Source organism: Leptosomus discolor, chromosome 3 (genome assembly GCF_034619465.1).
Source record: "Leptosomus discolor isolate bLepDis1 chromosome 3, bLepDis1.hap2, whole genome shotgun sequence".
Classification (NCBI taxonomy): Eukaryota; Metazoa; Chordata; class Aves; order Leptosomiformes; family Leptosomidae; genus Leptosomus; species Leptosomus discolor.
The window spans coordinates 61,624,240-61,641,351 of NC_141393.1; the positions used below are offsets into that span (position 1 = coordinate 61,624,240).

The 17,112-nt window shown below is 51.9% G+C and overlaps 1 protein-coding gene across 1 annotated transcript; it reads left to right on the top strand.

Moving 5' to 3' along the window:
* Positions 1 to 723: 723 nt before the first annotated feature.
* IL23R (interleukin 23 receptor) lies at positions 724 to 16,884 on the top strand. The gene is made up of 15 exons (XM_086463027.1): positions 724 to 959; positions 2,027 to 2,214; positions 3,031 to 3,324; positions 3,472 to 3,595; positions 4,477 to 4,667; positions 4,829 to 4,974; positions 5,788 to 5,947; positions 6,756 to 6,838; positions 7,123 to 7,339; positions 8,326 to 8,523; positions 9,182 to 9,256; positions 13,472 to 13,522; positions 14,362 to 14,458; positions 15,716 to 15,806; positions 16,264 to 16,884. The coding sequence occupies exons 1-15, from the start codon at positions 724 to 726 to the stop codon at positions 16,882 to 16,884; spliced, it is 2,772 nt and encodes a 923-aa protein (XP_086319153.1).
* Positions 16,885 to 17,112: the final 228 nt, after the last annotated feature.

The following is a 17,112-nucleotide window of genomic DNA, read 5'->3' on the forward strand; positions in this document are numbered from 1 at the left end:
AGTTTGCAAATGCTGGGAGTTTGCAAGTGCCTGTAAATTGCAATAAAAAGAGTGTGCAAATGCCTCTAAATTGGAATGAAAGGAGTTTGCAAGTGCCTGTAAATTGGAATAAAAATGCAACCGTGAGTGATCCGCAGAGGAGGCAGAGCCTGCGATCCTGTCTTAGAGCTCACAGATGGGCAGATTCATTGTATCTTCATCTCTTTTCATAGAGCACGAGGAGGGTTTTTTTTGGAGTTTGTTGGGGTTTTTTCCCTCATTTGTTCTAACTTGCAGGAGGTTTGCAGGCAATTGGGAGGCCTTCAAGTTCTCTTAGTGGGTCAGGTAATAGGAAGGCACTTGAAATTTGACTCGCTCATTGTGACTACTTGAACAGCCCTTAAAACAAAGGAGGTCAGCTCATGCAGCAGGAGAAATACAAAAGCATTAGGCATAGCTAGCAGCCTGGTTTGGGTTGAAAAACTTAATTTCGAAGCTTTTACGGTGGACTGCCTTTCAGCGTGTCCCTCAAGGGAAAACTCACCATTTCTAACACCAGATTTTGTACAGGGTTATTTTAATTATCGCTGGCTTAAAAAGAAAACTATGGAGGTGTGGGGCTTTGCTCAGTTTTCAGCACTGTGCACGTGAACTGGGTGTAAGGTTGTGGTAATGCTCTGCCCAGCACCCAGCCCTGCTTCCACCACAGCATTGCCCCATCCTTCGGGGTGGCTCGGGTGTGCCATGCAAGCTGCTTCCAGGTGGACGTTTCTCTTGGAAAAGAGCAATTCCTCCCACCCAGGACCTGCATTTCCTTCCGCCCCACCGGTCCGTGCCCTGGCTGCTGCAAAGCTGTCCCAGTCCTGTACCCCGTACTTGTACCCCGCGGGGCTGGCGAGGCTGGGCTTCGCCTCTGGAGCGGGGGTTGGCCTGGGTGGGGATGGGGGTGTGAATCCAAAGAGGCTGGTGAGGAAGGAGAAGTGAGCAGGAAAAAAAAAATCAGACAAGACTGTGGGATGCGGACACAAGTGTGGCTACCTTGGAGAGAGAGAGGGAAGCCCTTGCCTGGGATTTTGGGACTGTTTCAGGGCGGGGAACGCTGCCAGGAAGGGCCATTGCTCTGCTCAGGCAGGATCCGCCACAGCAAGGGGGTGAGAAAGAGGTTACGGAAACAGGAAGTTTCTGTCCCACAAAACCTCATCTGGTCCGGTCAAGCTTCTCCAAGGGTGGAGACTGCAGGGCAGCCCCTCAAGGCAGCCCCTCAGGGCAGCTGGCCCCACGCCTGGTCACCCTTAAGGAGCTTTTTCTTACGTTTAACTGGAGTTTCCTGATTTTCGTGTGACTCCATTGCCTCTTGTCCTGTCCCTGGACACCACGGAGGGGAGTCTGGTTCCCGCATCTCTGCTCCCCACACCAGACATCTATAACCAAGGACATGACCTCCCTGAGCCCTCTCCTCCCCAGGCTGAAGAGCTCTCCCAGCCGTTCTTCACCTCTCAGGTGCTCCAGACCCTTGGGCACCTTTGCAGCCTGTGCTGGACTCACTCCAATCTGTCTGTCTCTCTTGTCCTGCGGGGACCCCAGCCTTGGACCCAACACTTCAGATGACTCTTCTCCAGGGCTGAGCAGAGGGTCAGGATGAAGATTAGCAGCATCCCACCACACCAGTCCACATCGAGGAAGGCTCTTGGGCTGCTCAGATATGATTTCCCTTTTGTAAATCCACTCTGCCTGCTCCTGTCACGTCCTGGTCCTCCCTTGTGTGCTGGGAGCTGATTTCCAGGACAGTTTGTTCCATCACCTGCCTGGGGGTGGAATTGAGGCTGTCCTAGCTGTGGGTTACCAAAACCTGCCCAAATGTACACGTCTGTGTAACAAAGGGACTGGAGAAACTTCACAGATAGGAAAACTAAGACAGAGGCAGCCAGAGGTGGAAGCTTGGGGAAAGTGGCCTCAGGGCTGCTCACTGGGGCTGGACACCAGGTTCTGCTGATGGGGTGCCTGTCACCTAAAATGCTGAGTCCTCTGTACCCATCGCCACCTCCAGGGAGGTCCCTGAGCACCCTGGGGCGAGGGCAGCCCTGGCTGCGTTGGGCAGCAGAGCGGCTGGTGGGACATCTCACACCTTTCCTCCCTGCAGACTATGCCACGCGTGGGCAGCGGCCACAACCCAGGCCATGGTGGGATCCAGCGAGGCTTTGATGCTCCACATCCTGCTCTGCTGCCTGTGTGGGGGTAAGCGGTGGTGTGGCACGGCTCTGCACGGCATAGCATGGCCACCACGGCATCACCCTGGTTGACTGCTGGAGCAAAACGCCCTGGCCCTGCCGGGGAATTGGAGTGGGAGTAGGAAAATTGTAAGGCTGCAGCTGTGGATTTGGGGGGGCGGTGCTTCACTAGCATTGTCGGGGGGGTCCCACACCCTGCAGCACCCTCTCTTCTCACATCCGTGCACTGGGGCTGCATCCCTCTGTGTAGAAGCAATGCTGATATTTTGCAGCTGTGATGAGTGGCTGCCTTCGGTGCCGGCCTGATCCTGCCGCTGCACACACGAAGTTAAAGAGCAGCTGCGCCCTTTTCCAGGAAGGCCAGATCGAGCCCGATACCAGCTGCGAGCCGCATGTGCTGGGGCTGATGTTTGCCAGAGCCCTCATCTGATAGCAAAAGGCAGCGGGTGCCTCTGGGCGGGGGCTGCTGCCCTAATCTCAGGGGATCAGAGCTCTCAAGACTATGGGTTATTTCCCTGCAGTCATTTAAGCATTAGAGCAAAACCTAAAATTGGTGAAACTTGCTGTTTCCATCTGAGGGGATGAGTCACCAGGTGCCGGGTCGCTGCTGAAGGCAGGGGAGTTTAACCCCGTACCTGGGGGGGTGGGGGGCAGGGAGGGGGCCAGGGGGGCACTGGCAGCCCACCCCTGCCACGGGGTCCTGCCATGCTGCTGCCCACATCGCAGCAGAGCAGGCGCTCGTGCGGAGTGGTGCAGCCCGCGGGCATCATCTCCCGTGGGACACCCACCCGGAGCTGCCCTGACCCAGCGGGTGTTGGCACAGGTGTTGCAAACTTTGGGTGCTCAGGGCATGTCTGGATTGAGCCTGCACCGGTGGTGCGGATGGGTTCCAACATCTCTATCAACTGCCTCTCCACCCTCGGCTGCCCCTGGGCCGAATTCCTCATCGTCCTCAACTACAGCGACACTAAGGGTCCCCCGCGTCCCCTCAACAGCAGTGCTGCCCAGCTCCAGCTGCGTGATTTTCGGATGCCCTTCGGGATCATCGCCTGCTTCGCCCGCTGCCCTGACAGCAAAACGCACCGGGTGGTGTGTGGCGCCAATGTCCGGGCCGGCTGTGAGTACCCCCCACGGCCACGGGGTTTCGGTGATTTTTGTTAAGCCACCAGCACCAAGGAGGTCAGGGCGGGCGGGTTGCAGCAGCCTGGGTTTGGCGCTGCACAGGACGGGTATCAGTACACTCTGCCTGACTTTCCCTCTGCAGACCCTCCAGACCCCCCCAGCAACCTGACCTGCACCATCCTTGAGCACTCAGGGCACCTGGTGTGCACATGGGACGCGGGGCGGCCGACCCACCTGCCCACCCACTACACCCTCCACCTGCGCAGGTAAGGCCCCATGGGGCGGGGGGCTGCAGGGTGGGCAATGCCACGAGCCAGACGGGGCCAGGAGGGAGCGCAGTAACCAGCAGAACTGGTGCACGGCCTGCGGTCAGGGCACGGCAGCCACAAACCCGGGCAACAGCAGGGCTGCTCCGCTGCTGGGAGCAGGCACCGTGCCCTAGTTACACTTTCTAAAGCTCACGTCTTCCTGGCCTCCTGCTTGCAAACCACATGTTAAACCATGGGTTTAATTCTGCAGGGTGGACCTTATGCATGCGGTGCTACTAGTGGCCCAGCAAACATTGCATCCCATTGCAATGTGTTACAGCCATGCATTTTTTTGCAGATGTGTTGACTCTCCCTAAGCTAAAGACATTTCAGAGGGTGCAGCTAGCGGCGTGCACTTAACACTGCCCAAACCCTGAAACTGAAACTCCAGCAGAGTGCGAAAGCTTGAACCTGAAGTGGGCGTGCTGGCTGCTGCGCAGCGTGCCACAGCCCTTCCTACCCAGTCTGGGGTGCTTGCTACCACGGCTGACGCCGAAGCCCCCGTGACACAAGACTGGCAGGCTTTCAAAGTTAATCTGACTCCATTATTAAAGCAAATGCACTAAATCCCCTCATGCACAGGCTTTGTGAAGTGTTTACCCGCCTGCCTAAATTTGCTTGGGTTTAAACTTTGAACCATACAGCCAGAAAGTACTGAGAAAGTTCCCTCCCTACAGTGAAAATGCAAATGCCCTGCAGAAACATCATGAACCAAAGGCTTACTTTCTAGTTTGCTTCAGGGATGACAAACTCTAGTTTCGGAGATGACTGTGCCCCAGTCGTGAGCCGTGACCACCTCAACAGCCAGGCTCTGACCGGGGCTGCCTTCTGCTTCCCAGTGTGGGGACGGCAGTGGTGGAGGATGCTAAGGAGGAGGATGCTGAGGAGGAGGAGGAGGTCTTCCCCGCGGGCTCGCCAGTGCCACTGAGCATGCTGCGTGGTAGGAGCCACTACTTGGCGTGGGTGCAGGCCAGCAATGAGCTGGGTGCTGCCCACTCAGCCCCTCAGCACCTTGACCTGCAGGAGCTCGGTATGTCTATCTGTCCATCTGTCCGCTGCAGCGCGTGCTGGGGCTGTGCATGGCTGTACGCACTGCCCTGAGATGTCACTTTAGGGACACGCATGAGCAGTGCAGCCCCCCCATGGCATGCCATCCCCCCCTGACCCACGCTTTTCTGGCTCTCCCCGCAGTGGTGCCCGCTTTGCCCCTTGTTGCTAGTGCCGAAACAACGGAGACGTCACCTCCCACCACCACCATCTGCTGGAGGAGGCAAACGCTGCTGGAGAACGTGCGCTGCGAGGAGCGACACAAAGCCATGGGTGCCCTGGCATGGCATGTGAGACAGCCCAGCACCCCCCAAAACCTCCTCCTTGCCTCACAGACCCATGTGCACGAGCTGCCGCCGCGTTAGGAGAGGCACCAGTCCTGCTCCTGCTGGAGACCCCTAAGCACCCATGGGCAATGGGAACATTTGGAGTCACTCAAAACCCACCCTTTTTCTTCGGCACCAGTGGGGAGGCATGCACCCCCCTCAGCTGTGGGCAGTCCCCCACCTTTGTGAAAGCACGACAGCTGAGGGCAGACAGTCTTTTGGGCAGGGTTATCTTTACTTTTTAAGCAGAAGGGCAAAATTCAAAATATTTCCTAGCATTATCTAGCTCTGCAAGGACAAGGCAAGAAAGCCTCTAGGGATGCTCAGCACACACACACTCCACCACTCGTCCCCACACACTCGGAGACACAACTACACTTGAGGCAGCTCCACCCTGGTCCCTTTTGGAAACCTCCCCAGACCGTGGCAGGGGCTGAGGCTTGATCCCAGCACCCACCAGAGCCCCAGAAATTGCCAGAAGCCCAGGGGCTATCACTACACCCTCCCCAGCTTGCCCAGTGCATTAGCAGAAGGGACCGTGTGTGCACTGTGTCTTGCAACAGCACCAGGCTCAAAAACAGTGCCACGGCACCACTGGAGGCACAGCAGCGATAGGGACCTCCTTGGCAGCCAGTCCCCTGCTTGCAGAGGACCTTGTCCGTAGCTGTCCATAAGACACTGACCACCAAGTGCTTCCACTCTGCATGGGGGGCCGGCGGCAGCGCTGGGGGTGCCGTCTGGGTCCCACTCCCCTCTAGCACCCTGCTTCCCTTGCAGGTGGAGGCGTGGGATGGTGCGGCACAGCATGGGCCCCGCTCACAGCACAACCTGGAGAGTAACTCCCAGTACGTGTTTCAGGTCAGGTGCCGGCTCAGCCCTGCCGATAGCCCCTGGAGCGCCTGGAGCACCCCGTTTCTCTACACCACCCCCGAGGCAGGTAAACTCAGACTCAGAGCTGCTCTCACTGCGTTTTCCCAAGCAGCCCGTCAGTTCCTTGAGTGGCTCTGTGGGGACCTGGCTCGAGCTCCGGCTGCTGGGCAGCTCAAGTTAGCCAGCGACATGCATGTGGTGTGCACATGGCATGGAAGCCTGCACATCCCAGCACTGCTGGAGACCAGTGTTGGCACACATCGGGCACGATTCTGTGGCCCAGGAGGCACTGCCACCATCCCCATGCTGCAGCCGAGGGCTGAGCACTGTCACAAGCTGGCAGCTCATCTCACACCCTCTGAACACTCCTCTCCCCGTGGCAGGTTGCAGGTCGTGGTGGTTTTGGCAGACTCCTGAGGCTGTTGCAATACAGCAGGAGCTGAGGAGAAACCAGCGGGGCTTTGTGGGCACATGGATTTCCATACAGAAAGAGGGATGGGATGGTCTTATCTGTCTTTGGATATCTCTATCCAAAGATACTTGGATATCCTATCCTCTAAGGATGCCCTCACTTACGTCCTGGTTGCAGTGAGGAAGCTGGGGACACACTTGCCCTAAAAAGCAGCACTTGCTGCTGTTTGCAGTCTGGGCTGTTTCCTCTCTGCAGCGGCAGAGCCACGCAGCAGCAAGCCTGCTGTCGGGTTTTGGCACTACCGTTGGGTTTTGGCACTGCTGTTGACCACATGGGAACTGGCCCGCTGCCCCGCATGGAGCCACCAGCCAAGCCAGGCTTTCTGCAAAGGTTTTATGTGGGTGGGAGCCCTGTCTGGTTCCCCTTTGGGAGCTCCTACCACGTCCCACGCTTCCTCCTGCAGCCCCCGCCACAGCACCCGACGTCTGGCGACGCCTGGGCCCCGTGTTCCCAAACAGCAGCCGCGAGGTGACAGTCTTGATCAAGGTAAAGTTTTTTTTGGCAACTTCGAAGAAATTTTCACATGCTCTGCTCCTCCCCGAGAAGGGCCCCTGCCAAGAAGCAGCGGAAGCAATGCCCTTCCTAAAGAGCCCTTTGACCAAAGAGATGGGGGGGGAAGATGGTACCCCAGTGTGTCCTTGGGGTAAAATCTCTCTATCCTTGCAAAATCCATCCACGTGTCACCCAGTCAAGGCGACAGCTGTCCTGCACCGGGGCAGCTCAGTGTCAGACCCCGCAACCCACGTGGCTTTCTGTCTTGCCATTTGCAGCCCCTGCCACCCCAAGATGCCCGTGGGAGGATCCTGGGCTATGCCGTGGCCACCAAGAGCTCCCAGGGAGTGCTGCTCCTCTGCAACACCTCCAGCACAGCGTGCAGCTTCCTGGTACCCCAGGGAGCCCGCACCCTCCTCATCACTGCTCACAACTCCAAGGGGGCTTCCAGTCCTGCCAGCATCACTCTCAGCCAGGGCGCCAGCAGCCAGGAAGGTAGAATCTTGCATATAGCAACTGCGGCTTCAACAGGGGCCAGCTTTTATCAGGATTGCAGGGGAAAAAAATGCTAGCTTGTGCATGTGTGGCTTTAAAGCCAAGGAAAAGCCCCAGTGGAGCTCTGCCTGCTCCATCAAGGGAACACAATGTCCTTCAGACAAGGCCGGCATCCTCCAGAGATGGAGATGCTCCTCAGCTGCATATCTCAGCCCTTGGTCTCTGAAGGCTGCAGCAACAAGCTTAAAAACAAAGTTTGTCCTGCCTGCGTTGGCTGTGCTGGGCAGCAGGCTTGGTGCAAGGGGGCTCCTCTGCTCCCCGAAACAGCTCCTGCTGCCTCTGCCAGCTGCGAGGCAGGGCCTTGCAAACAGAAAAGGAGGAGGAAAAAAAACAAAACAAAACAAAACAATAATCCTTTCTGGGCCATCTCACGTTCCCTCTGCCACAGGTTGTGGTTTTCCCCACAACCACACTTTCCTATTTTTGAAAAATGTCCCTTTTAATGAGCAATGGGAGGGGAAAGTCCCGTTCAAACTGAGGACAAATACATGACTAAAAAGAAACTAAAGAGAAATAAGGTGGAAAAAATTCTCTAATCTCTCATATTTATCAGAATCATGCACCTTTCTGGTAAGAAATGACAGGTAGAGTATTTCAGACGACACATGACAAAGCTGGTGATGTGCTTTTGTGATATGTGTACGTAAGCACAGATATGGATATAAAAACCCCTATACTTATAGAAAAATATAAGTAAACAGATAATGATATTTAAATATAATATAAATATATATGTAAAAAATATTTTTATATATATTTCTGTATGTGCATAAAAAACACACCACATCCTAAAATTTCTTGTTCCCTCTTCAGTCACTAAACGCTTTCAGGAAAGACACATTTTGCCTGAGCTTAGCTGACCCTTCCAAGTGTCCTGCTCCCCAGAACGGTTGGGGTGACAGCCCGCTTGCCATCTCTCTCTGCAGACTTCCCAGCACCAGCAGCCATGGAGGTCAAGCCTGAGAACTGGAGCAGGGTCTTGGTGACCTGGCAGCCCCCGCACCACAGCAGGAGGTCCCTGCTCTGGTTCATAGTGGAGTGGGTTTCCACCACCCAGCATAGCCAGGAGGAACAGTATTTCTGGAAGAAAGTCCCATACCAGGAGACACACACGTACATCCAAGGTAAGGTATTCCAGGAGTCCTTTTGCTATTTGGTGCAGTTCATCAGGATATTATACAGCCAAAACACATTATAAAGGCAGAGTTTCATTTGAAACTGAGCCCCTGCCCATTTGTTTTTGCAGAGTGGGACTGTGAAGAACCTTTGGGGAGCAAGGGGGAGTGAGGCCACAGTAGACATGAGAGCAGTCAGTGGGATTTGGCCCCCCAGGTGAAGGTCACAGGGAAAGAGAATGAAGTGACAAGCAAGCTGGCAGGCAGGGAAGCCACACTAGACCTGTGGAGGCCTGCCCAAGTGCAGGAGGCGCACGTGTGTGTTTAACAAATGGGGAGAGAGAAGTGCAGCAGCACGTATATCTCAGGACACGTCCCGCTCCATTCCTGCTGCCCACATTAATTCTGGTGTTTATTGGGGTTTGGGTACTAGTCAGTTATGTGACCAGGCTTTTGCTCTTCCACCTGTGTTTTTGGGAACAGCTCATGCAGTGGCTTTCCCCAGGGGAGGGAGTGCAGTGGGCTCAGAGCTGGGACACGCCCCCCACCCCCACACCTCCATCTGCTTTCACCGCTCCTTAAAAAGCCCTTGAGCAAGCCTAGAGCTTCAACAGCAGCTTACAAGCACATCTTAAAGGCAGATCTTGCTTCTTTCCAGAAGATGCAGCAGCAGGTAGTCACATCAATGTGTCAGTATATGCAGTCTACCCTGATGGAGTCAGTGAACCAAGCTCCAGCCAAGGTAAGTCCAGATGGGTGGAGAAGTTGCTGCTTGCTGCAATGGAGCTGCAGAGCTCATCTTGCTGTTTCATTCTTAATGTTCCCACAATCTGCCAGTTTTGTAGAATTACTTAGTTTTACAAACAAGGTGTAAAACCTTCCCTTTGACCAGAGAAAAGCAGGGCTCTAGATGGAAACCTCTTGGCTGCAGGACATGAAAAATAGAGATTTTTATCAACGCATCTTTATGAAAGCCTTCTCTAGCTGATCTTTGTTCCTGTGCACAGATCTAATGCACGAGAACCACATTTTATCTCACAAGATACACCAATGGAGTAATTTTTGTGGTCATAGAATCATGGAATGGTTTAGGTTGGAAGGGACCTTAAAGATTGTCTAGTTCCAACCTCCCCACCACAGGCAGGGATACCTCCCACTACCGCAGGTTTCTCTAAGCCCCATCCAACCTGGCCTTCAACACTTCCAGAGAGGGGGCACCCACAGCTTCTCTGGATGACCTGTTCCAGTGTCTTACCACCCTCACAGCAAAGAATTTCTTCCTAATATCTAATCTAAATCTCCCCTCTTTCAGTTTGAAACTGTTACCCCTCATCCTATCACAAGCCCTGATAAAGAGTCCTTCCCCATCTTTCCTGTAGGCTCCCTTTAAGTACTGAAGTGATAGGAAAGATGAGGTTGCTGCTTTGCACATTTGGTAATAAAACATTATAGATAAACCAAAACAGAAAACAACATTTACAGAGACCAACTTGCTGAGCTGCCGCCTGCCTGTTCTCACCTGGAGAGGGAAGCAGGCAGGCTTCAGTTCTGGAAACTGTTTTAGATGAGAGCACAGGCCAATTTACAAAGGAAAGTAAGGGTTGTCATCATCTCCAGCACTGCACACATTGGCTTTGGTTGTCCTCAAGACCTGGGCATACTGAGCTCCCATCCTGCTTGTGGGTCCTTACCCAGACGAACCAGAATAATCCATGCACAGCTCAACATCTGAACACTGAGGACACCTCACAGCACCACCATAGCTGTTTCACAGACAAAACACCTGCATTTACAGATGCTGCACACAGCATCTAGTGGTGGGCAGGTCCATGGCAGCAATGGAGGCCTGAAGCCAAGCCAGACCAGCACTTAAGCCTCCAGAACTCCTCCAGCATAACCTAGCTAGGGGCTGAGCTTAAATAGAGCCCCTGGGCAGAGGTGTGGGTGGAGGTCCCAGGTGAGGCTGGTCAGGGCCATTAAGACCTGTTAGTGCCCTGACAGAGCTGCCTGTAGCCGCAGGCAATGGCAACACCTGAGGATGTCATCAGCTCACTGTCCCATGCCATGATACAATTTCAGATGGGTTATTTGAAGCTGCTCAGAAACTTCCCCTGTGAAAAACCGGCTCTGCGTTTCTGGTTGGCACCCCTCAGGGCTTTGAGAAGGGCAGTTATTCAACTTTTTCCCAAGAAATGGAAGCAAATATTCCTGAACGGGTTCATTCCGGGCTGTCAATGGCTGTTAGCCCTGGCTATTAGGTGTTATCCTCACAGACACACTGACAGCCTTCGGCTCTGGGCAGACCAGGGTTTGGGCACCTCAACTCTGGCAACAAAAATTTCCAGGGTCCTGATCCTCAGATGTGCCTGAAACTTGGCAGCAGATCTCCATTTGCGCGGAAAGAGGAAGAGCTGCGTGTCAAAAGGAAGATGCTCTAACCTTTGCACTAGCAGACAGCTTAGAACTGTGTAAAATGTTTAAAAATAGAGACTTCACCCTTAATGGTTGCACAGACTCCTCTAACGAAGTTTGCAGGTTCATGCAGGGAAGTACCAACACAAGGCAGCAGTGAAGCTTGTGTCTGTGACGTGGTTTGCTTCCAAAGCACCAGCACAACCCACTGCTGGCACCCACAATAAAGTCCTCCAGCTTGACTCCACAGGTTGAACCTTGTTCTTCATCTTCCTTACTCATGTTGAGCCCGCCCATCGTCACTACAGCATTAAATCATGTTAATTTTTTTCAACGTGCCAGTGGCGCCTGCCCCGCAAAGCTGCTGAATTCCTAGACTGCAGAATAATGTCCTCCATCACTTGCCTTCAACAATCCCATATATTCAAGAGATGCTTTGCAGTGTCTGCAGCGCGCTCCAGCTGAGTGGGTTTGTACTGCACACACACACTACTTAGGGAAACAAAATACTTGAACTCCAGGAGCTCTGATAGGAGATGCGTATGCTTCAAATGCACAAAGTCAGAGACAGTACCTTTTCTAGGATTTTTTTTTTTTTTTTGCCCCTTGGAGGGGAAGAAATTGCATTTGGCCTTGGTTTTCTGTTGTTCTTCACAAAGCAAGTACCAGACAGAAGTGGAACAGGGCTTGGTCCGCCAGGCTTGGATATGCTCTGTCCTTTGACCGCTTCTGTTTCATTCATTAAAGGCTGTGAATTCCAAAAGGTTTTCACTCATTTTCATCTGAACCAGTCTCAACTGATGGGTTACTAACTCTGTGGCAGAAATCACTGGCTGAAGTCAGGTGGCCCATCTTGTTTAGGATATTATTATATGGTTGAGGTTTTTTTTATGTACATGTAGGATGTATTACGCTGGATATCCCTAATTGTCTCTGCCAGTCAAAGATCTGTGGTTGTAGATAAGGATGCTAGCTGCTATTCTTATTAATGCTGATCCTCTGCTTTAATGCATTCCATCCTCTGCCAGAGGGGCAAACATGGGGAGCAGCAGGATTTTTCCTAAAGCAGTCAGCCAATGGAAGGGTACGAAGGGGTTTTCAGAAGTCCAAATGAGGAGTTTCATAAAGCACCTGGATCCTTGTACTTCTGAAGATGCACTTGCAAGGCTGCCCTTCCCAAATTTCCCAGTACTGGCAATTTGCTGTCTTGAGAAAATCCTGCTGACAGCATGAGCTGTGCTTGCACAGATGACTCTGCGAAAGGGGCCCTTTGTGTTGCCAGCTGCTTCGGGGGTATTTCCCTTCCTTTAAACACAACATGGACCCACAACCACATCATCATCAATGTCCACCGCCCCCAAAAGACAGAGCAAAATCACAGGGAGCAGGGCTGGAAAGGATGATTACCCGATCATAAGGGAAGATCAGCTGTGTTGCTTCCATTCCTCACAGATGTTTGCTGAAAATGCACTTCGATTTCCAGGAAAAGGCAACCAACCCCGGTGCTCCTCAGCCTTGCTGCTAGAGCAGTTGTCCTCTTTTATTACCTGTGCTTTAACTGCTGCAATCTGAGATGGCAACTCTCACGCTGCTTGCAGTGAAAGGGGACTGGCTACCTTCCTTGTCCTTGCAGCAGTGCTTGCTTGCCACCCCGTCATGCTTCCCCACTGCGTGCTGTGCCCAGGATGCTCCGGTGGGACACGCTCTCCCGAGGGCGAGCATGCATGCCATGCGCGTCCCAGCAGAGCCCCTTTTTCTTGCAGGGTAACTCCAGCCCCAGCAGACCATTCCAGCTGAGGTCTGACTGGAGGGCATGGTGCTTCCTTCCCTCTCCGGCCGGCCGTGCTGCTGAGGGTGATGGCCCTGGTCCCCCTGCAGAGAAGTGACCCTGGAGAGATGGCTTGTTCTGACTGCAGAGCTGTGGTTCTGGTCCAGGCTATAACACCCAACCCAGCAGTGGGATCGCCCTTGGCCTGGACCCTCACCCCTTTTTTGTAGCAGCAACCGCACCCCGTATTTGTTAAGGAGAAGAGATCCCAAGGGAAGTGCTGAATTTGGCCGGGAAGGAAGCTCACTGCTTAATTTAGCAAAAAAACATGCTTCTTGCCGTGGTAGGCTCTTTAGCTGCAGATCTTCCCTCACCGCACAGCCCAACACACAAACAGGTATTATCAGAAAAACTCTGTCCCATGGGGTTCAGACACTTCAGGAAATAATCTGTAGGTGCTCATGAAAAATGATGTACAGTTCCTCAGGAAGACTAAATTCTTGTTTCAGGTGCTGAGGGGAACAGTGTGTGTGGAAGACATTTTGTGATTTAGGTTATGTGTTCATCAACATCTTACTTAATTGAATCTCTGAGAAATAGGAGATTGTGTAGAGTCCAGCCAGAGCTGGAGCAACTTTAGGGGCCTTTATTTTTCTCGTTATATCATTATTTATTTTTCTAAATAATATCAACAAATAAAAAATAAGCCATAGCTTCTATGTCACCTGCTGTCCTCTAAATGAAGTTATGGACATTTTCTTCCTCTCTCTGTTTAAGTTCCTTCAGAGAACCAGCTCCTGGGCAGCATCCACAGCGAGATCTCCCACGGTAAGAAGATAGTATATCAGACTTGGTAAGCCAGAATTTCTCCTTGACCAGAAGTGGAAGTTTTAGCCCGAGCAGCGCCTCCAGCATCTGGTGATGGGGAAGCGAAAGCTCCCTTGCTCTTTGGAGAGGTCAGCGCCAGGAAAGCAACTTTTCACTTGATGGGGACATGAGCCACATGGCAGGAAAGGCTGCAGTGCTCTTCCAGATGAAGAGCGCCCGCATAATGCATGCCTGAAGTTTTGCTTCATTGTGAGACTTAGAGTATAATGTACATTGCACCAAGCAGGAGCTAAGAAAACAAGGGAAATAGAAGATAATGTGAACGTATAGCACAACAGTAATAGACTGTTTCAGCCTTGCAGTTTGAACCAGAGACTCATTTAAGCATTTCCCATCCATTTTTCTAACTTCGGTTATGCTCTGGTTTGCACATCTTCTGGTAAAGGTTACATTATGATCTGTTGCAGTACTTAAATCAAAAGCAAAACCAACGTAAGCTGAAGAGCTCACTTCAGCGTTTCTGGAAATTAAGGCTGCGTCGGAAATGGTTAAACACAGCGACCACACTTCTGCGAATTACTCGGCTGAATCACCCCTCCCCAGGCATGGCAATGGGGAGGGGAAGGGGCTGCAGCACCCGCGATGCTCTGGTCACAGATGGGACAGCAGTTTGAGGTTTACTTTGGTTACGGCTTGGCTTTGTCCATTGAGGAGCGAAAGGGCAAGTGAGACGCTGAAGGCTGTTTTAGCAAAGATATGCCCTTTACATCAAGGAACGCTGTGGCAGATGGTGGAGCAGGGGCACCCGATCGACCTTTTTCCTCTCTATCCTTTTTCAGATGATGACATTGGAGTTTTCCTGGGACTGGGCGTCAGCATGGTCATATTATCAGTTGTTCTTGTAATTCTAATGTTTAAAAAATCAGCCAGAAAAAGGTACTGCTTTCTCCTCCACAATTTTTTCCCTATTTCCAACTCATACTTTTCTTACAGATTATTTTAGGAACCAGACCTTTTCACTGCAGCCTGCTCTTACTGAGGGTGACTTCACCCACTGATCAGATTGCTATGTGAAAAGATGTTTGTGTGCTCCACACTAAGGCAGAGACCAACCAAAAAAGTAAACAAAATCATTCCTCTCTAAAGGCCAGCCTTAGGGACACATGATAGTATTACAGAGATATAAGGGTGGGGGTAGAAAAAGAGAGGAAAAACATAACCTCCATGGGCAAGTTTCATCCTAGGACTTGTTACTCCTAGTTGTAACTGAGAAGGGGATGCTGCAGCCCCTCGCACCTGGACCCTGAGGGACAGGCAGAGACTGGAGAGTGGAGCAGCTGGAAAACTCAACAGGGAGGATCCTAAAACCGTTTTTTCACACCAACTGCTGTTTACTAGGCACCCTTACAAACCAGTGCTCATCTAACCCAGTTTGCCCATTTAACTGGAATAGAGATGTCCAGGAGTCCAGGCACTGGTGTCCCCAACACAAATCCAGGGCAATGGGTGAGCTCTGTGGCACAGAGATGCTGGCTGGATCTTCCCGACAAAACAAGAAATAGGGGAGAGGAGACCTGGGGGGAGAGGATATCAAGGGGCTGCCTGTTTCGGTTCCTGAACCCGGGCTGATTCTTCTGCTCTCGATGTCATTGTGAAACACGGGCATTTCAGCAGCAACAGGGACTGTGTGTTTTCGCAGGAACACAGCAATGCACCAGAATGTCAGCAAAGCTCAGCGAAATTAAAATCTCTTGCAAATGATTTTCATTTCTGCAACAGCTTTGGCTGTAGGAAAATCAGCTTTCCTTACTGCTGCGTTATTTGATTTCATCAGTTCAGGGCACACATGCTTCCTCTGGTTCATACATATAGCTTGGTCCTCCTCCCAGCCCCCAGTTTAGCAACATTCTCACATGCAGACAAGATTTACATAAGAGATTTACCCAGAGTAATTTAGGTTCCAGGCTTGCACCACCACAAGTCGAACCTGGGGGAATAAGGTTGAAAGGTGAAGAGCTAGAGTTCCAACGGGGAAAACCCACCCGTATGGGGTAAACCTGGGGCTTCCAAGCCATCCCTGAAAGATGGATGTACTTTGTGTGCCCCTCCTGCCAGGGGACAGCCTGCATGAAGAATAAGTGACTAATAAAATGGACTAACAAGGGTTTACCTTTTTTTTTCTTTTCGTTAAAGAATTATTGCCACCATTGTGTCACTTTTGCCAAAATGGCTGTTTGAAGAATTCCCCCACATGGAAAACAGCAACGTGGTAAAGTCACTCCAGGTAATTGCATCGTTATCTCCCAGCTTTTCTTCACTTCTGTCCCCTTAGATTAAAGCTTGGTCCAGAGCTGTGAGAAACACGAATGGGAAAAGGGAAGCTCTAAGGGACCAGGGGCTGATGAGGAATCATTTCCCAGACATTTGCAAGGTGCATGGGAGCCCAGTTTATCTGCAGGCTTTAAACATTGCCTCAATACATTCTTTATTCAGTGGACACAATTGACTCAAGCTGCCCTTGAAGTGCGTGCAGAAGCACAGAGACAGGCGCAGCTGATCCCCATTTCTCTTGTCCAAATCACTGCTGTCTCTTTCATGGGGGGACTGGATGAGAGAGGTGAGAAGGAAGACAAGATGAAGACAAGAAGTCATTGCCCCATTTCTTCCTTGGGATGCTCTAGTGATATCTCTCCCATGGATAAAATTTGCCGGTTTGTTACTACACTCTTTTTTTTTTCCAGGAAAAAAGTGATTTCATGAGTAACAGTTTCCGTGAGCCATTCCTGGACACTAGTGACCCCACAGTTATGGAAATCGAGGAGGTGCCAGTGCACAAGGAGTACATGAATGTGGCCACCAGAAAGAAGGCCAGCAGAGAGTTCCCAGAGGGTGGAGAGTGCCTGGGGAGCACGGTGCCTGCCAGCATCACGCCCCATGAGCAGATCAGTGACTACAAACCTCAGGTGTCTGAAGTGAACCCACTGGGGTACGTAGCTGCCAATATTTACCAAACACAGCTCCCTGCAGCCCTCCCAGAACCGGAGATGAATGTCTTCTTCAGAGACTACACGAGCCCCACTCCCCACCTGTGGGACGGGGAGGGAGGGGACCACCCTCTCTGTCTGCTGGAGAAAATCAACCTCATCTTAAACAACAGCCGGAGCGGGCAAAGCCACGCATTCGACTCAGCCCAGGGGGGACACGGCTCCCTCTTGGAGAACCAGTGCAGGGACACACTGGCCAGCGATGTTCAAGAGCAAACGCTGGTCCCTGATGAGCTAGTCTCCTGCCTGAAAGCCATGAATGGGGAGTCAGTGGATATCAAGACCTGCTTTCCGCAGAGCATTGGGAGATTGTTTTGAGAGAAATTGTAGTTGTGATCAAAAAACCTGAAGCGATGACCATGGCTCGTATCACCCTTTGAGACTGCAAACAGCAGAACTGGAAGAAAACACCAAATCTGAAATTTGACCACTTAATCACCTACAAATTCTGGAATGCTTTGGCCAGTACATCACAATTTTAAACTTACCTCATATTGTTAAAAGCATAAAACCCATAAAACTTGGATTCCCGTAAGAACTGAAATA

Bases quoted from the DNA above. Each gene is read 5' to 3' on its own strand.
- IL23R (XM_086463027.1), top strand. From the start codon at position 724: ATGCAAGCTGCTTCCAGGTGGACGTTTCTCTTGGAAAAGAGCAATTCC. The intron at 4,668-4,828 runs GTATGTCTATCT...CTCTCCCCGCAG, and splicing joins CCTTGACCTGCAGGAGCTCG to TGGTGCCCGCTTTGCCCCTT. The intron at 14,459-15,715 runs GTACTGCTTTCT...TTTTCGTTAAAG, and splicing joins AAAAAATCAGCCAGAAAAAG to AATTATTGCCACCATTGTGT.